This window comes from Aspergillus brunneoviolaceus (genome assembly GCF_003184695.1).
Source record: "Aspergillus brunneoviolaceus CBS 621.78 unplaced genomic scaffold BO95scaffold_117, whole genome shotgun sequence".
NCBI classification, from domain to species: domain Eukaryota; kingdom Fungi; phylum Ascomycota; class Eurotiomycetes; order Eurotiales; family Aspergillaceae; genus Aspergillus; species Aspergillus brunneoviolaceus.
Window position 1 is genome coordinate 58,026 of NW_020290847.1, and position 21,612 is coordinate 79,637.

General features: G+C 58.1%; 9 protein-coding genes across 9 annotated transcripts; 6 read left to right on the forward strand and 3 right to left on the reverse strand.

The window, feature by feature from the left end:
• Positions 1–281: 281 nt before the first annotated feature.
• Positions 282–1,814, reverse strand: BO95DRAFT_488907 (SGNH/GDSL hydrolase family protein; the record flags this gene model as incomplete). The annotated part of the gene is made up of 3 exons (XM_025590534.1): positions 1,260–1,814; positions 567–1,190; positions 282–512 (listed from the first exon to the last, which is right to left on the reverse strand). Exons 1-3 carry the CDS (start codon positions 1,428–1,430, stop codon positions 282–284), a joined length of 1,026 nt encoding a protein of 341 aa, XP_025436432.1. The 5' UTR covers positions 1,431–1,814.
• Positions 1,815–1,970: 156 nt separating this feature from the next.
• Positions 1,971–3,646, forward strand: BO95DRAFT_401553 (glycoside hydrolase family 140 protein). The gene is made up of 2 exons (XM_025583869.1): positions 1,971–3,073; positions 3,122–3,646. Exons 1-2 carry the CDS (start codon positions 2,018–2,020, stop codon positions 3,608–3,610), a joined length of 1,545 nt encoding a protein of 514 aa, XP_025436433.1. The 5' UTR covers positions 1,971–2,017; the 3' UTR covers positions 3,611–3,646.
• Positions 3,647–5,586: 1,940 nt separating this feature from the next.
• Positions 5,587–7,515, forward strand: bgt2 (GPI-anchored beta-1,3-endoglucanase EglC). Its single transcript, XM_025587834.1, has 2 exons — positions 5,587–6,060; positions 6,120–7,515. Exons 1-2 carry the CDS (start codon positions 5,863–5,865, stop codon positions 7,431–7,433), a joined length of 1,512 nt encoding a protein of 503 aa, XP_025436434.1. The 5' UTR covers positions 5,587–5,862; the 3' UTR covers positions 7,434–7,515.
• Positions 7,516–7,692: 177 nt separating this feature from the next.
• Positions 7,693–8,840, reverse strand: BO95DRAFT_437179 (DUF1932 domain-containing protein; the record flags this gene model as incomplete). The annotated part of the gene is made up of 3 exons (XM_025585265.1): positions 7,693–7,852; positions 7,918–8,676; positions 8,731–8,840. 3 exons carry the CDS (start codon positions 8,838–8,840, stop codon positions 7,693–7,695), a joined length of 1,029 nt encoding a protein of 342 aa, XP_025436435.1.
• A 1,498-nt stretch (positions 8,841–10,338) lies between these two features.
• On the forward strand, positions 10,339–12,102 carry BO95DRAFT_457832 (efflux pump antibiotic resistance protein; the record flags this gene model as incomplete). Its single annotated transcript, XM_025588502.1, has 1 exon — positions 10,339–12,102. The coding sequence occupies one exon, from the start codon at positions 10,339–10,341 to the stop codon at positions 12,100–12,102; it is 1,764 nt and encodes a 587-aa protein (XP_025436436.1).
• Positions 12,103–12,384: 282 nt separating this feature from the next.
• On the forward strand, positions 12,385–13,954 carry BO95DRAFT_425945 (isoflavone reductase family protein). The gene is made up of 3 exons (XM_025584728.1): positions 12,385–12,680; positions 12,810–13,185; positions 13,297–13,954. Exons 1-3 carry the CDS (start codon positions 12,443–12,445, stop codon positions 13,640–13,642), a joined length of 960 nt encoding a protein of 319 aa, XP_025436437.1. The 5' UTR covers positions 12,385–12,442; the 3' UTR covers positions 13,643–13,954.
• A 2,016-nt stretch (positions 13,955–15,970) lies between these two features.
• On the forward strand, positions 15,971–17,564 carry BO95DRAFT_401565 (amino acid transporter; the record flags this gene model as incomplete). The annotated part of the gene is made up of 5 exons (XM_025583870.1): positions 15,971–16,122; positions 16,181–16,194; positions 16,258–16,662; positions 16,716–17,272; positions 17,337–17,564. 5 exons carry the CDS (start codon positions 15,971–15,973, stop codon positions 17,562–17,564), a joined length of 1,356 nt encoding a protein of 451 aa, XP_025436438.1.
• Positions 17,565–17,939: 375 nt separating this feature from the next.
• BO95DRAFT_488921 (bifunctional terpene synthase/polyprenyl synthetase family protein) lies at positions 17,940–20,496 on the reverse strand (the record flags this gene model as incomplete). Its single annotated transcript, XM_025590535.1, has 9 exons — positions 17,940–18,263; positions 18,319–18,400; positions 18,455–18,521; positions 18,597–18,868; positions 18,920–19,074; positions 19,126–19,756; positions 19,807–20,054; positions 20,100–20,146; positions 20,214–20,496. 9 exons carry the CDS (start codon positions 20,494–20,496, stop codon positions 17,940–17,942), a joined length of 2,109 nt encoding a protein of 702 aa, XP_025436439.1.
• Positions 20,497–21,231: 735 nt separating this feature from the next.
• BO95DRAFT_469309 (uncharacterized protein) lies at positions 21,232–21,603 on the forward strand (the record flags this gene model as incomplete). The annotated part of the gene is made up of 2 exons (XM_025589433.1): positions 21,232–21,389; positions 21,462–21,603. Coding segments are annotated over 2 exons (300 nt in total), but the record flags the coding sequence as incomplete, so codon positions are not given.
• Between the last annotated feature and the right edge of the window lie 9 nt (positions 21,604–21,612).

The window sequence follows — 21,612 nt, forward strand, 5'->3', positions numbered from 1 at the left end:
ACCGGTAAAGTGCATACTGACAGTCTAGTGTATATGGCTATCATGATGGTTGCTCCCTTCCGGGCCGGTCCGCCCGGAACAGTAAGACGAAAAAGGGGGTTATTTATCCGTCCCCTTCTTTGCCCCGCTCAACCTCCAATCTGTATCTGTCTTGACGGACTGATTCGACAACAAGGAGAGCAATTGTCCGGACTGCATGTTCTTACTATTACTCTAGTACGATTTACCGAGCAGAAGTAGGAGTAGAGGCCCACGCTTGCATTGTTCCACTATTCGACCGTTCAGCTTCTCCAATACTTGGCCCACTTGCTCTGTCCCTTGACCACATTCACAAACTCCCGCGCAATGATGCGATCCGTCTGCTCGGACGGATGGAGGTCGTTCCACCACATATAGCTGTCCCGGACCGCACTCGAGCTGCAGGCGGAGCCACACCGATAGATCGAGCTGGTGACGTTGAGCGGCGCAGTGCCGTTCAGGTACTGGGACGGGTTCTCCCAGATATCCGTCGTCTGCGTGATATATCAGCCTGCCTGCAATCACTTCCAAAACTCAGCCATCCTTACCAAAGCATGCGTGTCATAGAGCGCAAAGCTACTCTGCGGATACCGTTGGGCGATCTGCACCTCGTACGGCGTCTGATAGTTGAACACCGCGTTCACCAGCGTCGAGTACTGGCGCATCTTCTCGCTCGACTGCGTGATGTTCGGGTCGTACGTGGACTTGTCCGTCCAGTACTCCCCCGTGGGGAGGCCCCCGTTCTGCGGGGTGGCGTATTCCGGGGCCAGCTCGAGGGCGACGAGGTTCATCAGGACGAAGTTGCGGGCGCCGGCGGCGTGCAGTCGATCGAGCTGGGTATACACGCAGTCGGTGAAGTAGGTCAATGCCATGCCGGCGGGCTGCTCCTCGGTGAGAAAGCTGCCGGGCCCCAGGTCGTTGGTGCCAATCCAGATCGCGTAGACGGTCTCGGCGGGTCGGTTGATGAGGGCGGTCTGGCCGGTGGTCTTGTTGACATACTCATTGTCGGCGAGGAACTTGGGGAGCTGGTCCTGTTTCACCCCGTTGCGCGAGGTGTCGGCCTCCACGGAGTCGCAGACCGCGCCTGCCACGGCGTAGTCGTAGAGGTTGATCCCCGTGTACTGCTGGACGTAACTCGGCCATGCGCGGCCTCCGTCCCATTCGTCGGTTGACTGTTTGTGTTGTTGATTGTGAGTGGTTGTCTTTGGGCTGCGGTGGTTGTGGAGAAGCCAAATTCATACCTGCGCTGCCACCGGTGGGGTGTACGAATAGACGCCGTCATCGGTGTAGCTGTCACCGAAGATCACCAGCGAAGAGAACTTCTTCAACAGGGCCTGTGATCGCCGCGCCGGTGCGCAGACTGCACGGCTGGTGGTCAGGGCCAGAACGAGCACTCCAAGCGCAGACTTCATCGTGATGGATAGGTGTCAGTGTTTCGGGTGTGAGGTTTTCGGGGAAGTATGTCTCATGGTAGACAGGGCATCCCCGGGTAGTATTTCAACCGACCAAAACCCGCAACAGCACTTTTCCCGGACATTGATGCGGGGGAGAGTCATAACCCTTGGTATCTATGGTTGGTGGAGATTCTCGTGAGGCGGTCTAACACTCATGCAGGGGATGTATTAGGCAGGTTCGGATAGGCTGATTGAGAGAGAGACTGGCATGATGTCAGTGCAGAACTCCTCCTCGCGTACAGGCCGTGCCCTAACGACGGTCTTTAGATTGCGGGGTAATTGGATTTAGCCGGACCACCAAATACAGTACCCAGTGTGGTCAACCTAAGCATCTTGCAGCATGTCTCCGGCAATTCGCAATTGGTGGGATTTTGCCCTTGCATAGGTGGTATCGCCTGCCAGGAGATTGTAACATGGTGCAATATTCGTATGCGGCCATTCTGCATTGTGCAGCAATTCCGAGGGTCGAAAAGCGGAAACTCTCCCAAGTCGACTGCAGCACTGTCACCGCATTGACTGCCAGCATCAAGGTAACATAGCCCATCATGCTCAGGATTGCCCTTCTCTACTTTACTCTTCATATCATACACGCAGTGGTGGCCTGGCAAGTCCCCGCCGAGTACGCTATTACGCCCTCACCGGACGGCCGCTTCCTGCAGCAGGCCAACGGCAAGCCATTCTTCTGGCAGGCCGACACCGCGTGGCTGTTATTCCACCGACTCAACTACAGCGAGGCGGAGACCTACCTGTCCGACCGCGCACGCAAGGGATTCACGGTCGTTCTCGCTGTCGGCTTCACCCAGGAAGGGATCACCAGCCCCAACCGCAACGGGGATCTGACCTTCATCGACGAAGATGTGACGCGGCCGAACGAGGCGTACTGGGCCTATATCGACTCGATCGTCGCACTGGCATGGAGCAAAGGCATCCGCATCTGTCTGGTGCCCGCGTGGGGGAAGTTCGTGCATGGAAGCGACAACTCCGCCAGCGTTCTCAATTTAACGACAGCAGTCCTTTTCGGCCACTTTATCGGCCAGCGATACCCCTACCTCCCCAAGACCCTCGTGGCCGACACCAACCCCTACTGGCAGAACAAGACTGCTGTCAAGGCGGACTACCTCCGAGGAGGAGTCCCCCCGACCTATGAAGTGGTGGATTGGTCGCCCGTCTACGATGCATTAGCCGAGGGGATCGTGGCCGGCGAGCGACAAGCTATCTCAACATCATCATCATCCTCGGCAGCAGACAAGTGGCAACCCCTGATGACCATCCACCCCACCAACCAATGGTTCACAGGCGGTCCCATCGCCCTGGCGCACGCCTTCTTCGGGAGCCGCAGCTGGCTCACGCTGGACAGCAGCCAGTCCGGCCATACGGACTACGCGCCCAACCCTCCGATCCCGTGGTGGAACTGCCGGCGGGGCTGGGAGCCCGTCGAGCGCATGTATGCGGCGGGGAACTCCTCTACGCAACCTTCTGGCGGCAGCAAACCGCGTCCGGTCCTCGACAATGAGGCGCACTACGAGCACCGGTACAATGACGGGAATCCCGATTCGTTCTATTGGAATGCCAGCGACGTGCGCATCGGGAGCTGGCAGGCGGTTAGTATTCCCTATTCCTGTTAAATAAAGATACTGACCGCGGGACAGGTCTTCTCCGGCGCCGCAGGCCTGACCTACGGTGCCAACGCCGTGCAACAAATCGCCATCCCCGGATTATACGCCTCGGATGGGAGCGGACCGGGCGACGACTGGGAGCAGGACCTCGTGCTCCCGGGGTCCAGTCAGATGCAGTGGATCCAGAAGGTGGTGATGGATCGGGGCCAGGACAGCTATTTCCGACGCGTGCCGGCGCAGGATCTGCTGGTCGGGGATGTGGGAGGGGACGATGCCAGGGTCACCGCAACCAGAGATCGTGGCGGGGATTGGATCTTGGTGTATACGCCCACGGGCCAGGAGTTCCGGGTTGATACCGGGGGGTTGAGCTCGTGTCCAGTGCGGGCAAGTTGGTTTGATCCGTTAAATGGGACGTATACCTCGTTGGAGTACGCACAGTGCGGGCAGGGCTCGGTGCGAACGTTTACACCGCCGGTTGGGCAGGGGCATGTGGATTGGGTTCTGGTGTTGGAGGTGGTTTGATTGCGATGATGATTTTAGGTGGTGCTTGATGAGCCTCTCGAAGTGCAGAGACATGTCTTGTATCTGTCAAAGCATGCTACTTGATGGCGGAAGATAGATTGTGAATATTAAGCGTCCACCTTCTTACATCATTGTGTGCCAGCACAATATATAACCTATGCTGTATACTCCAGGACCCCATAGAGCGCGCACGAAAGCACTGACCCTTGTACTGCCCTCCGACCAGCAGCTCCTCATCCAAAACCAATAGTACCTGCACCATTGACCCAACTATTGCAGTTGGAATCCACGTGGCCGATTGCGGAGAGTAAACCTTGGGTGGTGGACTGGTGGTGCTTGCCACTGCACATCGAATGCACTGCCCAAAAATCGAACCTCGGTTTGGATGCTGACAAACCACGGATTCAGCGAGAAAAGCCTGACTGCTGAGTCATTCTGCCGCGCGACGCGTCGACCGCCTTTTGTGCCCACTCTGCCTCGGTGCGGTGGGGTCCGATTGGCTTGCGCTGTGGCGTGTGTGGCGCATCTTTGCTCCAGGGGGCAAAACCATGGAAATGAGGGGGATCTATGAATAGCCTGCTAAGACATGTCTCTGAGATGACCTCAATAGCACCGTTCAAGGTTTGTCCGCCCCGTCTGGCTTACGTAGAACTACCCAGTTTGAATATTGAGTAAGCAGTAGTTTTAGATCGGGTTGCTAGTGTTGATGGACCTGTGTCTACTGCGTATAGCCTCGCTGGCTCCATGACCACGGAAAATGTATTGTAGCATTCAGCAGGTATAAACAAACCAATGCCCTCAAATTGAGCCCGGGGTCGCGCTGAGATTCCTGTAATTTAAGCACCGCCTCGACACGGCAGCCCTCCGTCGCCCGTCGCCCGACATGCCCGGCGTGCACGTGACCCTCCGGGTCCATGCATCTCCCCTCCCCTGATCTAGTGTCAATAGTGGCCGACCATTGTTCATCTACCGATGCTAATAATATGCGTCGAAGATGGAGGTCTAGATGGGTGGTAGTCCGGAGGGGGACTTTATTTAGCACAGGCGACGATGCGATGCGATAACTGTACTGCTCACCACGCGACACGCGACGACGATCAAGACGAGCAAGAGGAAAGATGCACGACTCGACCGTCAGGTTATTCTACGGTTGACGTCAGCCATGAGCAACCCGGCCGACTTGCCTTGGACTCGTCTTGAGGGTGAGTTAACTAAGTGTAAGTCAGGGGAGTGATCGATCATCGGAGCGGGTAAGACGCCTGCCAGCTGGAGGTAAAGATCGCCGGTGGTGGGCAAGCCTCCGTGCGTTGTTGGCGTTCCAGAATTAGACCCAGCGAAATTGGACGGTACCTGCAGCCTGCAGCAGGAAGGTTGTGCTGACGGGGGGGTTTGATGACTTGTACTCGAGTAACTAGTCAGGGGAAACGAAGTGACAGGAGAGATGTGCGACCGGGAGATGTACAGTACAGTAGTAAAAAAAAAAGATTCGAGAACACAGTGAAGAACCCCTGGAGAATGGACCAGATCCGTTGGTGCGATCATGAATTAATTAATTTAATTAATCTTCAATTGATCAGGGGCAGACGAGACAGACAGACAGAAAAGAGAGAGAGCAAAGAGAGAGCGATGAGAGAGAGAGAGAGACATGGATGGACAGCAGGAGGGTCGTCATCTCCGGACCACTGGGCACCAAGTCAGCCAACCCTCATTTGCGGCTGTGGCTCCACGGGGGAGACTTGTCACTCAGTCTTGGGAGGGACTGATTATTGGACAGGCAAATCCACTGGGATCCACCGGCAATGAAGATTCCAGGGCCAACAGGCACAATTAATCCCTCATTGGATGCGCAGGGTGCTATTCTCAGTGGTGGGTGGCCCCGTTGGAGCGGGACTAGGGTTGCTGTTAGGCCTTTCACTTGTTGCCAGTCTTACTGAGGGCTCCGTTCTAGACCCAAGCAATTCATTCACAATCATCCACCCACGGGCATTGCTTTCTCCCGCTCTTTGTCGTTGCCGTTGGCCCTTTTATCTGTCTGTCCCTGCCCTTCTTTTGCAACTCTCTCCATCTCCCCATCTCTCCATCCCCCATTCTCTTCCCCTCCCTCTCTCTATCTCATTCTTTGAACGTGGACTTGTCATTCTTTTCCAACTCCCGTTCCTTGCATTCACTCACTCTTTACGACTTTAACTCACCTTCGTCAATCTCTATCACACCACACCACCACCACCACCACCACCACCACCACCATCACAATGCACTACAACACTTTGGCTGCCATGGCCCTTGCGGCCTCTACTGCCGAGGCTGTCTCCCAGGGTTTCAACTACGGCAACAAGAAGGCCGATGAGAGCTCCATGTTCCAGGCCGACTTCGAGGCCTCCTTCAAGACCGCTAAGGGTCTGGTTGGCACTGACGGTGGCTTCACCAGCGCTCGTCTCTACACCATGATCGTAGGTATACTCCTGCTTGACTTGCAAGGGACCAGACTAACCCCACTTCCCCGCCACAGCAAGCCTACAGCACCAACACCCCCATTGAGGCCATCCCTGCTGCCATCGCCCAAGACACCTCGCTCCTCCTCGGTCTGTGGACCTCCGGTGGTGGCATGGCCAACGAGCTCGCTGCCCTCAAGTCCGCCATCTCCCAGTACGGTGAGGACTTCACCAAGCTCGTTGTCGGTATCTCCGTCGGCAGTGAGGATCTCTACCGCAACTCCGTCGAGGGTGTTGAGGCCTCCGCCGGGGTCGGTGTCAACCCCGACGAGCTCGTCGAGTACATCCAGCAGGTCCGTGACTTGATCGCCGGCACCGGACTGGCTGATGTTCCCATCGGCCACGTCGACACCTGGGACTCCTGGACCAACACCTCCAACGCGGCTGTCATTGAGGCCGTCGACTGGCTCGGTTTCGACGGCTACCCCTTCTGGCAGTCGACCTTTGAGAACGACATCAGCAACGCCAAGCAGCTCTTCCTCGATTCGTGGGAGAAGACCAAGGCCGTTGCCGGCAGCAAGGAGGTCTGGATGACCGAGACCGGATGGCCCGTCAGCGGTGACTCTGAGGGCGATGCGGTCGCCAATGCCGCCAACGCCAAGATCTACTGGGATGAGGTGGGTTGCCCTCTGTTCGGCAACACCAACACCTGGTGGTACATCCTCCAGGACACCGACGGTGCCACCCCCAACCCCAGCTTCGGCGTTGTTGGTAGCACCCTGAGCACCACTCCTCTGTACGACCTGTCTTGCAAGAACTCCACTTCTTCCGCCACCTCCACTGCTTCTTCGTCTTCTGCCTCTGCCACCGGTCTTTCTGGTAAGACTACTGGCTCTTCCAGCTCCGGCTCTGGTTCCAGCTCCGGCTCCTCTGCTTCTGGCTCCGGCTCTTCCGGCTCTGGCTCCGGCTCCGGCTCTTCTGGCTCCGGCTCTGGCGCTTCTGCTTCCGGCTCTGGCTCCGGCTCCGGCTCTTCTGGCTCCGGCTCTGGCGCTTCTGCTTCCGGCTCTGGCTCCGGCTCTGGCTCTGGCTCCGGCTCCGGCTCCGTCTCTGGCAGCTGGGGTGGCCGCAACGGCACCTGGGGCAGCCACGGCAACGGCACTTACCCCGGCTTCCGCCCCTCCGCCAGCTCCGGTCTGACCCCCTCCGCCAGCGCTGCTGCTGGTAGCTCCGGCTCCTCCAGCTCCAGCTCCGGCTCTGGCTCTGGCTCCAGCACCGGCACCTCCGCTGCCGCCGCCTCTTCCTCCGGCCTCTTCACTGGTGGCTCCGGCCGTGTCCTCCCCGGCTCTCTCCTCGGGGCCGTCGTCGGCATCCTCGCCCTGGCTGTCTTGTAAATTTAGCTCCGCGATGAAGGAATGAGGGGGGTTGTTCGCCGCAGTATAGACCGTTTTTCTCTTCGTGTACACTTTTAGGACGTTCGTTTAATTCAATGATGCCGGTTGTATGTCGACGGTCTCAAGTATAGTACAATCCACGCACGAATTGATCATCAAGCATTATTTGGCTGAATCACTAGTAAATAGAAATGCGTCTAGCTGGACTATGAGTCTTCACACAGCTCTACTTACAGATACAAACACCACCGAAACCGAATCACGACTCCGTGTTCTTCCCCTTCAGACTCCCCTGTAAACAGCCCACCACATCCTCCACCGTCTTCCCGCGCTGTCGCAACGCCCCGGCCTTCTGCTTCTCCAGCCCCAGCACCGGATCGTCGGCAACCGCCTGATACACCTCCGCGATTCCATTATACCTGTTACAGTCAGCACACCTATCCCCCCCGGCTTTGCATCCAACACACCAGATGGGGAAACATACACATCCGGCCCAAACCCGGCCCCCTCCTCCATCGTGCGCCCGATCTCCCGCATCTCCTCCACCCACCGATACGCCTTGGAGGGCATCCCCACCACCCCGCGCTCCGCCATCCCCAGCGCCGCAGGCTTATACTCGCCGAGCAGCCCGCGCAACTCGGACAGCACCCCGAACCCCTCCGCGGCGGTGAAGGACTCGATCGCCAGCGCGGTGAACCCCTTCGTCAGGGCGGCGAAGCACATCTTCAGCGCCGCGGCGGTGCCGATCTCGGCCGAGACGTGTCGCATGTTCAGGACGGTGGTGAGCGGGGCGTCCGGCAGGGGACCGGGGCCGGAGACCACCAGGGCGGGTTTTTTCCACTCTCCTTCCCTCTGATCCTCGGGTTCAGGCTCGTGGGTGCCACCGTTGGCTTGGTTATGGCCATGGTGTGCATGGTGTGTATGCTTGGTGAAATGCGGCGGGGATCCGATGATCCCCCCCGACAGGAAGCGGAGATCGTCCGGTCGGGCGGTGGTGCGGAAGAGCTGGGCTAAATCCCGGGCCGTGGCGGGGGACACGGCGTTGAGGTCGAGGATGTACAAGGGGCTGTCGCGGACGAGGTGTCGCGCTGTGGCGGCGGCGATGATGCGCTCGGCGGTGGGGAGGGCCTCGGCGGGCGGGACGATGGAGAGGAGCACGTCGCTTTCGTCGATGAGGTTCTGGAGGGAGGGCCGGAGTTCGATATCGGCCAGCCAGGCGCGGTGTTGGGTGGATTCACTGTTTCTGGAGATGAGATGCGGAGCGGGGGGCGGGGGTTGTTTATGGACTGTACTCTACCTCCGGTCGGCGGCGTAGGTTAGCACGCGATATTTGTGGGCGCGGAGGAGCTGGGCGATGCCAAAGCCCATCTCTCCGATGGAGAGGATGCCGATTGCTTCGAAGGGCATGGTGGGTTGGTTTGTTGGTGGATGCGGAGGATGAGGTTGAGGTGATGATGAAGGTGAGATTGGAGGTGAGATGAAGCGGGGATGGTGGGGGACTCGGGAATGTGAATGTGATTGCGAATGTGATGAGAAGGATTACAGGATCAGCATGGGTTGAACACGGCTACTGCAGGGTTGCTCGTCCTAGCACTTCGATGGCTTATATACTACGGTCTGTCTGTATGTTCTGCTCTGTAGATAAATTCTACGGTGGAAGCAGGCCCAAGATAGTCAGACAACTCTTCGTCATCGTCCCCGAGAGGGTGCAATGGGCTGACACCCCTACGTATCTACATACATTGTACTGATTGTACGTACTGTATCATGATGTGCCCTCGGCCATCGGCCTGCTTCCTCGCCGGTCGGCATCGGCTTACTCTGCCACGGTCGGGTTTGCCTGTTGCATGACCGATCTCCATATCCTGACCCGGTGATGGTCAGTTCGATTATTCGGACCGGATTCCTCGTCCGAGAGACAAGAGACTGCGTGGTTTGCCGATGGGGTGGTGTTGAAGGTCGAGTTAGGGCAATTGAGTCGGGCCGACGGGAGAAATGGAAGTATGTGTACAAGGTAGGTAGCATAATAGTACACTGTACATAACTTGCTACTTATGTAGGTCCAGCCACCCCAAGTCCAATTTGATACGAAGTTTACTGTTTAGTATACTTCGATGCACACTAACTAACTTCCAGATCTCCACACTAAGTGCCGAGTCTGAAGGTCAGCCGAAGTCCCTGGATCGTCGGTCCCTTTTTGAGCAAGTCGACGATCCTCAAGCTGCCTCTGCTGCTTCGCTCTGTCGATCGGGAGATCATTGCACGGCCTAGCTGTAGGTTTCAACTTGGTGTGTCTCTTGCTTCTCTGCGGTGTCTGACCGACTGACCCTGGAGCAGTATGCATTTCTACACAGCAGGGTGTACAGTACACAAGTCCCTTCAGGCATCTATCTTCATGCCCAAAGCTACCACCACATCCCGTTATCCACGGGGACTGCAGTGGCAACCGCTTATCGACCAATGCCTCTGTTCAGGAAACCAGTTTCCGATGGATCCAGCCCTTTGACTGATTTAAAGTCTCGTGTGTCCCAGGGCCCGTGGAGCCAACCGTGGGTGGAGGGATCCACCGGGTCTGGCGACGCGCAAACCACCGCAAGGGATCGATGCTTAGCTCTGCAAATTTCGAACCCTTAGCGTCACGGTGGCCACCATCAAAAAAGAATGAGCAATCCAGCTGTACAGCTGCGCAATGTCTCCGGACAATCTTTTCCGGAGCTCCCCCAACACCTAAACACCTATAAAACCCTCCTTGCTCCAACAGCCCTCCCCAAAATGACGGTGAAGTGACAATCCACGCCAATCCTCCTCATCCTCCACCATGCCACCTCCATATCCCACCCCCGATCATTCGCAACCCCCAAGTCCAGTCGAGGATAAGCCTGTGTCTGGACTGTCATCGGCCGCCATGTCGCGCCGCACCTCTTTCTCTGATTACCAACCCGGCGTGGGGAGCAGTCGCTTTGCATCCACTCCGGCCACGGGGGCACAAACCCCGGATCCTCTGCTGGGACCCAAAGTCGCCGTCCCCGCCGATGTGCTGAAGAAATTCCCTCAGACAATCGCCCGATCCCGTGAGGACAGCAGCGACGATGACGAGGAAGCGATCGAGCTGTCGGCCACGGGGCCCCGGTTCCGTCGTCCCTCTGCGGCCGTTCACCCGAGCGACAATGTCTATGCCGACGAGGCGGGCTCACCACCCCCCGAGGCCACCAAGGCCGCTCGACAGGGGGTCCCTCCGGAGTTGTCCAGCTTCGGCGCCGAGCTTCTGTTGATTGCCGTCTGTTCCGTGGGCCTGATGCTCTTCTCCTTCCTCCTCGGCGACATGCTGGCCCCGCAGATCCAGATCCGAGCCGCCCTGGGCATCAGCAACACCGAACTGCCCTGGCTGGTGGGCGCCTTCAACGTGGCCAACGGCCTCTCCGTCGTTGTCTCCGGCTCATTGACGGATCTCACGCCTCCTCGACCGCTGATGGTGGGGGCATTTGGCTGGCTCACCTTGTGGAACCTGATTGGGGCCTTCTCGCTGTCCCCCTCGCGCCGCATCCTCTTCTTCATAGTGCGCGCCATGCAGGGTCTGGCCATTGGCGTGCTGGTGTCCGGGAGCATGAGCATTCTTGGCCGGGTGTACAAGCCAGGCATCCGCAAGAACCGCGTCTTCAGCGCCATGGCCGCCTGTGCGCCTTTCGGGTTCTCCCTTGGAGCCATCCAGGGGGGTCTTCTGTTCCACCACCTCCCGTGGATCTTCGGCTCCAACGCCATCATCACTGGACTGTGTGCCGTGGCGGCCTTTTTCGCCATCCCCCCGCTGCGGCCCGTGGCCGACGTGGCCGGTACTGAGGCCCCCTCCATCAAGCAATTCGACTACCTGGGGGCGGCCTTCGCCGTGGGCGGTTGCGTGTGCCTTCTCTTCGGCCTGACGCAGGGCGGAGTGACCAATTGGTCCCCGTACACGATCGCCCTGACGGTCGTCGGCATTGTGCTGCTGGTGGGGCTGTTCGTCACGGAACGCTACGTGGTGCGACCTCTCATCCCCAACCGGCTGTGGAGCACGAAGGGCTTCACCCCGCTGATGATCGCCTACTTCCTGGGGTTCGGCTCGTTCTTCGGCTGCTGGCAGTTCTACGCGATCCAGTTCTGGCTGCGCATCCAGCACGCGACGCCCGTCGCCGTGGCGCTGTACCACATCCCCAACGCCCTGGTCGGGGTGTTTGCGACCTGGGTTGTCAGCCGCACCTTGCACCTGGTCCCGGGCCACTACATCTACACCATCTCCATGTTCGCCTTTACGCTGGGTCCGGCCTTCTTCCTCCCGCAAACCGCCAACACTATCTACTGGGCGCTCTCCTTTCCCGGAATCGCCCTGGTGACCTTTGGCCCCGATCTCGCCTTCGCCGCCGCCTCCATTTTCATCACGAGCAACGTGGCGCGCTCGTACCAGGGCAGCGCGGGCAGTCTGCTGGTGACGAACCAGAACCTCAGCTCGGCGATTCTGACCAGTGTGGCGGATGCGATCGGCACGCGCGTCGACAAGACCCCGGACGGGGATGTCGGGCTGCAGGGACTGCGGGCCATCTGGTGGTTTGCGCTGGGGTGTCAGCTGGTGGCGGCGTTGATCACCGTGACGTGCGTGCGCATTCCTAAGGAGGAGGAGAAGGAGCATGTTACTTGAGTCTTTTCCCTCCATTACAAGGGACATTGATGATAATGAAGTGGTTAGAATAGATGATTGGGTTAGATGGGGAAAAGTATATAGATTGCATGTTTTCTTATGAGCTATGATAATGATAAATAATACTGGAAGGCATTGGTACATTTAACCATGATGCTATCCTCTCCGACGATGTTGTCATCTTATCGCGGATCTTGATCCGGCGGGGTAATTGCATTGCCGGGTCATAAATAACCCCTCAGTTTCCCCTCACCGATGGTGTCATCACACCTCGCTTTCACCAACAACACATCCCGGACTCTACTTACTGTGTGTATTCCACCTACAAGACACAATCAAAATGTCCGACAAGTCCGACAAATCCAACATCCTCATCTTCGGCGCTACCGGGGCCATCGGCTCGTACATCACACAGGCCCTGCTCGACGACCGCGCCCACTTCGGCCGCTTCGCCATCTTCACCAGCCCGCAGTCCCTGCAGACCAAGACCGAGGTGCTGGACAAGCTGCGCCGCCAGGGGGTCGATATCCTGGTGGGCGATTTGGCGAATGCGGACGATGTGCGCAAGGCTTATGCCGGTATTACATTACCCTTGCCCTTTCCTGTAGACTATGCTATACTACACAGCACTATGCCCTTCTACACACCCGCCTGATCGAACCCCCCACCACCCACTCCATCACCCACCAAAACTAATGAATTTACAGGATACGACACCGTCGTCTCCGCCCTCGGCCGCACCGCCATCGCCGCCCAGATCCCGCTCATCCACCTGGCCGCCGAATCCGAGACGGTCCGCCGCTTCCTCCCCTCCGAGTACGGCACGGACATCGAGTACGGCCCCGCCTCGAAGGACGAGAAGCCGCACCAGCAGAAGCTGAAGGTGCGGGCGGCACTGGCCCCGCTGCGCGACCGCCTCGAGTACGCCTACATCGTCACGGGCCCGTACCCGGATTATCCGTTCTACCTGGCCGCGGCGGGGTCGGAGGAGGCGGCGAAGGCGGGGGCGTGGGATGTGAAGGCGCGGAAGGCGGTGGTGGCCGGCGACGGGGAGGGGAGGGTCAGTTTCAGCGCGCGGGTGGAGTGAGTTTCTTCCTTCCAGGGGATGGGTCGATACAATTCGACCGTCCTCGATGGGCGTCATGGCCCTATCGTACCGGGTTGTGGCTGGATGGCTGACGCGCACATGCACAGTGTCGGGCGCTTCGTCGCCCACGCGCTCACCCACTGGGACCAGGCGCGGTACCGCGCCCTCAAGCTCAACTCCTTCACCACCACCCCGCACGAGATCCTGCGCGAGTTCGAGTTCCAGACCGGCCAGAAGTGGGAGGTCGAGTACACCTCGCTGGACGAGCTGCGGCGGCTCGAGGCCCAGGCGTGGGAGCAGGGCGCCCCCCATGCAACGACCTTCACCCTGCGGCGCATCTGGGCCGAGGGAGGCACCCTGTATGAGCGCCGGGACAATGAGGATATCGGGGTCGTGGCGACGCAGTCGTTGCAGGAGCTGGTGCGGGATTCGATCCATCGGCAGTTGGAGTAGTCGGTTGGCTGGGACGGGGCGGGTGGTTGTTCTAGATGGTTCGGGTCAGTTGTGAGAGCAGGTTGTATGATACTTCTGGCTGAAGCGGTTGCTGCCATCTGGGTTAGTTGGAAAAGCAGGTTGTATAATGCTTCTGAGTACGGTAGTGCTGCGCTGTGTGGATGCATCATGTACCCTTTTGACAGATTCTGTATGCAATTGTGGTTGAGATTACAGCACGCCAATTATAGTGAAGGCAGCGCGGCGAACAGGTTGTGTGTAAACTGTGCACAAGCAGATACGAAGAGTATTTCTGAAGAATGTCACCCTTTGCATGATAGCTCGCTCTATATGAAGTGTAAGCATGAGTTACGTTAGACTCTGGCGGCTCTAGCAATGCCCATGTCAGCCCAGACATTACTTAATATCCCCTGGCATTGGTGCAGAGAAGGTTTGTGTCTAGGTCTAATTCTCTTGCAGCGGCGAGTTGCAATACTGAGATGTGTTCCTGGGTTGGTCAGTCCCAGTCCACCCGACATCAAGCTTCGTCTTCGCCGTATCCATCGGCTCAAGCACCCACTACCGACCAGTTTGAAGCAGACCACAGCCTGTCATTGCCGATCGATCTCCGCCCCTCCCTAGGTTCGGCTGTCAGATGCTGACGACGATCCGGATCTGGTTCGCCTTCGGGCTGAAGAACCACCTCCTGGCTCCGATGTAGGAGCTGCCACGAGCCGACTGGCACCACCACGTGGTCGCTACCCACGGGATGTACCCGCGGGTGAAGATTCTGTCGTGTGGAGATTGCGATGCAGGCGAGATGGCGACGGTGCGCCAGTTTCCAGGTTGCTGCAGGTCAGCACCCAGCAGTTTTGGGTTATGATGGCAGATCCTAAGGATGCTGAGATGGCTGCAATGATTATCATCCTCTCCGGGTACCTCAATCCACTTGTATGAGATGAATGGTTGTGAGAGGTGAAAGTAAACAAGATAAAGAATACAGCGTACGGTGCCCGTCGCGGCGGGTTGATTCCCGCGGGAACGGTGACAGACAGGCTGACCGTCGGCTAAACGAGCCACTTGGTGGAGAGCTCATCCCTACGACAGCACCACTCGACCATTTGCGTTGAGATGGTGATTTCCACAGCCTTCTAGAGTGCTGAAGCCCTGGAGTCTGGAGCACGCAGCTGTTTGTCAGCTTGAGTCAGAGTGCCCGGCCGATATAGGAGGCGGGAGTCACGCCGCATGAGTCATTTCGAGTCAGCCCTGCAATCAAGCTACGTGAGACTATGCAATATGCTTGTTTTTAGCTTTTCACCGGACAATGAGCCGCAGACAGCGCTAGGCGTGAGTGCTCCTGATCCCGAGATGCTGTATGGAGGAACATCTGGTGGCCAGTGGCCTTTCCCCGGCCGACTGGGATAGAGAATCGGGGGGGGCGAGACCGGCCCTCGGAGACCCGGAGTACTGCCGCCCAGCCCCGGGATCGATGCCGCTAAGCCGGACGGGGACTAGTGCATGGCGGCCGACTCGGAAGCGGCACGAGGAGACTAAGCCTGTTTGGGGACGGTCGGTAGGGCAGCGCCACCGGCAGCCCTATTCCGTCCTCTGACTGGTTTCTTGCCTTTGACCAGTTGCCACCCGGGGCCCGCCTGGCCTGATGCGGTGGTTGAATTTTCCAGTTTTGCAGTTTTGCCTTTTTGCCTCCATGCAGAGTCTGGTATGGTCCCGGATTCCCCCAGACACCTTATTTGCTTCCCCCGGCTAAACTATCGTCATGCAACATTGGCGGCAGCATGTTCGTCGCCAGATGCACGATCCGTTTGACCAGCTAGCGGAAATAGTAATGAATACTCAGTGACTATTCAGTTTCACCGAAGAATCGTAGAAAATTCGACCACTCCACTCTTATGCTCGTTGTTCCTGGAGGAGTGGGCCATGAGGCATTGAAAACGTCGCACCAGCCCGGGCAGCAGGCCGACATCGGGGAGAGAGGCAAACGGCGGCCAGCAAAGTTTGTGTCACGCCCGCAGAAATTGCACTCCCCGAGGCTGGGATTGGCTGGGATTGGCTGGTCGCCCCGAACTATTAACTAACAAAAACCACCTGCCCAGACGTCCATGCTTCACCTCGCTGGCTTTTGGCTGCAGTATAATAACGAAATGCCCAAGGCCCGATTCTTTTGATCTCTTCATAGCTTCCTGTCCATTTTGTTCTTCCTTCCTTTTGACGCTTTCCTCTCCCTTTCTCTCCCTCCCCTTCCCTCCTCTCCTCTCCTCCCCTCTTCTCCCCCTCCTTCTACTTCCCCCACGGTGTCAATTTCCAACCCCCTCCCCCAGGAAATTCACCATGTCGTCACCGGAAGTGAAAGACATCGAGTATGGCTCGGGTGTCCCATCGGACCCGGAGGCCTGGGATACCGACCTCAAGGCTCCCGCCGAGGAGCAAGACCCCTTCGGCGCGGAGCATGGTGAGGTTCAATATAAGACTTTGGATTGGTGGTAAGTACACTGTCTATTCAATACTCAAATGCATTGATACTAATATCTTGCTTGATAGGCAATCTGGCTTCTGTATGTGATGTGACATTGGTGATACCATACTAGACCGTCCCGCATATTCTAACCCACCTTTAGTGATGATTGCCGAGACTGTCTCCTTGGGTGTCTTGTCTCTGCCCTCGACTGTCGCTACTGTCGGCCTGATCCCTGCTATCATCCTCATTGTCGGCCTGGGCGTGGTGGCCACCTACTCCGGCTATGTCATCGGTCAATTCCGGGCGCGATATCCCTTCATCCACAGCATGGCCGACGCCGGCGAGGTCCTGATGGGGAAACCCGGTCGCATCTTCATCGAGGTTGCCCAGCTGCTCTTCTTCATGTTCGCCTCCGGTAGTCACCTGGTCACCTTCACGGTCATGATGAACACCCTCACCAATCACGGCACCTGCTCCGTGGTCTTTGGCGTGGTCGGCCTGGTTCTCTCCTTCATCTGCTCGCTGCCCCGCACCATGAAGAACGTCTCCTGGTTCGCCATTGCCTGTACGTTTCCAATGCCTCCTCTGCTCCATCACAACCATTCTAACAATGCACAGGCTTCATCAGTATCTTCTCTGCAGTGCTCATCACCATGATCGGCGTGGGCGTGGAACACCCCTCCACCGAACCAATGCAACTGACCCGTAAGACGAGCTTCGTGAACGGCTTTTCCGCCGTGACCAACATTGGCTTCGCCTACTGCGGCCACCCGGCCTTCTTCGGATTCATCGCCGAGATGAAGAACCCCAAGGACTTCCCCAAGTCGCTGTGCATGCTGCAGGCGTTTGAGATCGTGCTCTACACCGTCGCCTCCGCCGTCATCTACCGCTACGCCGGCCAGGACGTCAAGTCGCCCGCCCTGGGCTCCGCCGGCCCCGTTGTTCGCAAGGTCGCTTACGGTGTCGCCATCCCGACCATTGTCGTCGCCGGTGTGGTCCTGGGCCACGTCGCCATCAAGAACGTCTACGTCCGACTGTTCCGCGGCACGGATGTCATGCACAAGCGCAGTGTCAAGGGAATCGGCGCCTGGATCGGTCTGGCTGCTGGCTACTGGATCATCGCCTGGGTCATCGCCGAGGCTATCCCCGTGTTCAGCAACCTCGTCAGCTTGGTTGTATGTTTTATCCCCTACCCTGTCCTGTCTACTCAATTCCATACATGCTAATCGTACCCAATAGTGCGCCCTGTTCGCGAGTTGGTTCTCCTTCGGCCTGCCCGGCGTCTTCTGGCTCTACCTCTACTACGGCAACTACTTCTCTTCGTGGCGCAAGACGCTGCTGACCATGGCCAACGTGGGGCTGTTCCTCATCGGCGCCACGATCTGCGTCTGCGGTCTGTGGGTGTCGGGCGTGGCCATTCACGACGACAGCTCCGGCAGCAGTTTCTCCTGCGCGAATAATGCGTGATGTGATGTAGCTGCATGACACGATCCATTGCATTGAGGCGTTTTCTGGGGATCCTTTTGGGCTGTATATAATCATACTATTTATAGAGTGTATCATAGACTAGACTTGTAATATACCCTTTGACTTTCTGTCCGACCTTGGTGCTGAATGCATTGCGATTCAATTGTGATAACGTCGTTGGAATGCTGGGCAGTTCGGAGGGAGTCTACGTCATCGCCGGTTGCGGTGCCGGTATTCAAGCCGAGGTAAAGATTCTAGAAGCACTCCACGCATTCCACGCATTCCATGGATCTCCTCATTGGGATAGATATCTAAGCAACATGCACAACGCCGAACAAGCATCATAATCTTCAGACATAAGCCATCATGCAAAGACTAAACCTCCAGCCGCATCATCAGCAACCGCAACACCCAATTCACGCACCCCGTCTCCCGCTCCACCCGCCCCATGCCGCCGTGAATCTCCCCCATTATCCCTTGCAACGTTTTCCGCGTGTACTCCATACTCCCACTGTCCTGCAAGATATCCAATACCTCTCGTTTCCTCGCGACCTCCATCGTCCCCGCCGCCCGCCCCTGCTCCAACATCTCCCAAAGTCGCCCGTTCTTCTCCCGCTCCTGCGCCCGCAGCGCATGGATAAGCGGAAAGGAGAACTTCCCTTCGTCGAGGTCCTCGCAGAAGCCCTTTTGGTCGGTATACTATCCCCCTCAGCATCAGCATTGCACACATCACGACTCAAGGTAGGGGGCCTACCTCTTCAGTCAGATTCTTGTAATCATCGCGGATCTGGAAGTATTCGCCCAACTTGTCGATTAACGGGAGGAGGGGGATGTCTCTGCGTACTCATTAGTTTGCGGACTGTAGATCTCTTAGGGCAGGGGGGGCGTACCGATTGCGCTGCGCAGGCGCGGTCGCGATCATCAGTCGCGCGAGGAGGCGGAAGAGGCCCCCTGTTTCTACTCATGGATAGTCGTCAATGTCTTATCGAGGATATGCACCGAGTAAGATCTTGTGGGCAGGGGAGATCATACTCTGCCGGATCATCTCCATGTACTCCACCTCGGACGGACAGACCGCCTCTCGCGTCCAATACACATCGTAGCTCTGACCGGTAAACAGGTTGCGCATCTCCTCGGTGTAGATGTCCAGACACGGTCCGTCGAGGTCAGCGAGGCCGCGCACCTCGTCCAGCGCCTGCAGGAGGAGGTAGTTGGCCGAGTTGATGGTGGGGCCCACCCCGTACACGGTGTGCGTGGCGGGCTGGCCGCGGCGGAGCGGGGAGGAGTCCTCGATGTCGTCCAGCCTGCGGAATTAGCATCCGATGGAGAAAATGGAGGTGAGGGAGGTACGGTACATTAACGAGGCGTTATGCAGGGTCTTGGCGATGGATTTGAGGAGCTTCACTTTCCGGTCGGGGAGCATGAGCCAGACGTTCAGGGCGTCGATGAACGCCTCGCGCACGCCCTTGGACGGCAGCGAGGCGATGTACTCGGCTGGGCTGAGGAGATGCTAGCACGGTGTCAGCCTGTCGATCCGAGGTATTGAGCGTGAAGTAGATACCTCAGCTCCCAGCTTGACTTCCCCAACCTCTCGCTCCTCCCCGGAAACAGACGAGATCGACGAGCGCGGCGAGTTCGCGCCCGACCAGACCGACGACTCGCTCGACTCGCTCTCCTCCGACACACTCGCGCGCTTCGCCTGCACCTGCACTTGCTGCGACACATGTCCCTCATCCGACGCCGTCAGCATACTCGCCGGTAGCAACCGCCCGGCCTCCTCAACGAGCTGCGGATGATACCGCGGACACCGCAGACTCCACGCCACGTTGCCGGGAATCTGATACCCCAGTGCGCGCAGGTAGACCTGCACTTTCCGGTTCTCGCGTCCCTCGCCAGCGACGTACTCGGCCACACGCTGCTGGAACTCGCGCTCGAAGTTGTTCGTGACCCGGCGCACCATCTCCTTGGCCGCGGGGACGTCGACGCCGTGCCAGTGCATGCACAGCCAGACGGCGTTGGTCATGGTCGTCTCCTCGGAGCGCTGGAACTCGTCCCACTCGACGTCGAAGGAGAAGTAGTCGTTGGCGAGGCCCAGCGCCGCGTAGCACGGGCGCACCACGGGCTCGATGCTGGCTTGCTCCTGGGGTGTGAGCACGAACCCCATCCCGAAGCGCATGAGCATGTCGACGAAGCTGCTGCTGTCAGTGGGTTTGGTACGAACAGGAGTGGGTGCTGCACTCACGGCGCCCCCGTGTCGATAATGCGATAGTCGACATACTCCTGCCAGCCCTCGAACGCGCGCGTCTTGTCCTGGGTCGCGGTGGTGTCGATCATGGTTTTCCACGAGTCGAGCACCACCTGGGCGCAGGCCGGGTCGATGGCGAACAGCTCCAGCAGCATCTTCGACTGCACCTGTTTCGTGCCGGTGACGGAGCGCACCGTACGGTATTCCGTCTCGTCCAGGGCGATGTCGTCGGCGTGGGCGTTGATCTGGGTTGTCAGTGCGTGCAGTGGATAGCAGCAGGGTGTACGCACGGTGGATTGGGCGGCTGACTCGACTACGTTGTCGTACATGAAGGCATCTATACGGTCAGCTGGGTCTTATTTCTGTCTTTCCTGTTTCTCGTTTCCTGACAAACGGCCACCTACATTCGAAGATGTAATTGACAATGGCCATCCGCTCCGGGCGGCAGCAGGGCAACACCACGGCCCCAAAGTGGCCCTCCCACGGATTACACGAGCCCCATCGCTCGATCGGTCCAATGTACTTCTCCCAGTCGGCGCGCAGCTGCAGCGAGCCCTCGTTGGCCTTGGGTTCTGCCCTGTGTCGGCGTAACGGGTAGCCGCGACAGAAGCCGTGGAGGTCGGGGGTGTCGCGGGGCACGAGGACGGAGAAGTGGTCTTCGTCGGGGAAGGGTGCTATCGATTCCATTGTTATTTATCTGTATCTGTATGAATATGGAAGTATAATACCAAAACTACAGTCGGGTGTCCCCCAGCATCCCCCCGGCCTTATAGTCTGCACGGCTTATCGGGCGCCCCAACGATCCCGTCATCGACTGCCTGCCCCAGCCCTAAGTCGACCCTCAACGCCAATGGCACATCGTCCCCGAATCTGGGTACCGAGCAGCCGGGTCATCGTGATCTGCAGCGAAAACAGGGTCAGACCGAAGGTTAATTAGGATCTCTGAGAACTGTCGGGTGAAAGAACCGCATTGACAGGCCGACAAACCATGGTTGCGTCGCGGTGATGTTGGGGGGCTCCACGGGAGGGATCCACTTCCCATGAACCATTGTTGATGTCATGGATTGGTTGACGATTACACTCATCCTCACTATCCGGGTGACCTGTCCGCTGAAGGAGATTCGCGATCTCTTTCCCGGGCCAGGATCGACGATCTGCATGCCGCGGAGGAACCTTGTCCAAGTTCCAACCCCCGAATTGCCGTGATAAACGCCGCGGCCTAGCCATGGCTGAGATAATCCTGCAGCGTCGGTGATTCGACCCGTCCAGCAAACATTCCTTCCTTTTTCTGCTGCCAGCTGGCGAGCCAGGCTGGCTGTTAAGTTAGGCGCTGTCTCTCTCTGAGTGTCATTTCACTTTTCACTTTCCCCTTTGATCAACCACCCCCCTTAAGTAGCACCAAGAATCACCAAAGCCACCGTCATGCCGAGTCTCGCCCCAGATACAGTGCCTCCGGACACCGACACGGCGGCGCTGGCCAGCTTCAAGGCCCTCTGCGCGGAACGAGGGCTGCTGGACCGGCCTCAGGGGCTACAAGCGGGGGATGTCGAGGACGGTCTAACCGACGACCTGACCTTACTGTACTGTACCCTCCCCCCTCTCTCTTACCACACTCATCCTCCATCACGAATCCAAACACTAACCAACCCCAGCCGCTTCCTGCAAGCCCGCAAGAACGACCCCACCACCGCCCTGCAACAATACGAATCCGCCTCGCGGTTCCACACCGACAAAACCATCGTCGAAGTCTACGACACCATCTCAATCGACGACTACGAAGCCACACGCAAACTCGTACCCACC

What these genes read in the sequence shown, in the direction of transcription:
- BO95DRAFT_401553 (XM_025583869.1), top strand. Translation starts at nt 2,018, where the DNA reads ATGCTCAGGATTGCCCTTCTCTACTTTACTCTTCATATCATACACGCA. An exon ending in GCATCGGGAGCTGGCAGGCG is followed by an intron (nt 3,074 to 3,121) that starts GTTAGTATTCCC and finishes ACCGCGGGACAG; the next exon opens with GTCTTCTCCGGCGCCGCAGG.
- BO95DRAFT_425945 (XM_025584728.1), top strand. Translation starts at nt 12,443, where the DNA reads ATGTCCGACAAGTCCGACAAATCCAACATCCTCATCTTCGGCGCTACC. An exon ending in TGTGCGCAAGGCTTATGCCG is followed by an intron (nt 12,681 to 12,809) that starts GTATTACATTAC and finishes ATGAATTTACAG; the next exon opens with GATACGACACCGTCGTCTCC. An exon ending in AGTTTCAGCGCGCGGGTGGA is followed by an intron (nt 13,186 to 13,296) that starts GTGAGTTTCTTC and finishes GCACATGCACAG; the next exon opens with TGTCGGGCGCTTCGTCGCCC.
- bgt2 (XM_025587834.1), top strand. Translation starts at nt 5,863, where the DNA reads ATGCACTACAACACTTTGGCTGCCATGGCCCTTGCGGCCTCTACTGCC. An exon ending in CTCGTCTCTACACCATGATC is followed by an intron (nt 6,061 to 6,119) that starts GTAGGTATACTC and finishes TCCCCGCCACAG; the next exon opens with CAAGCCTACAGCACCAACAC.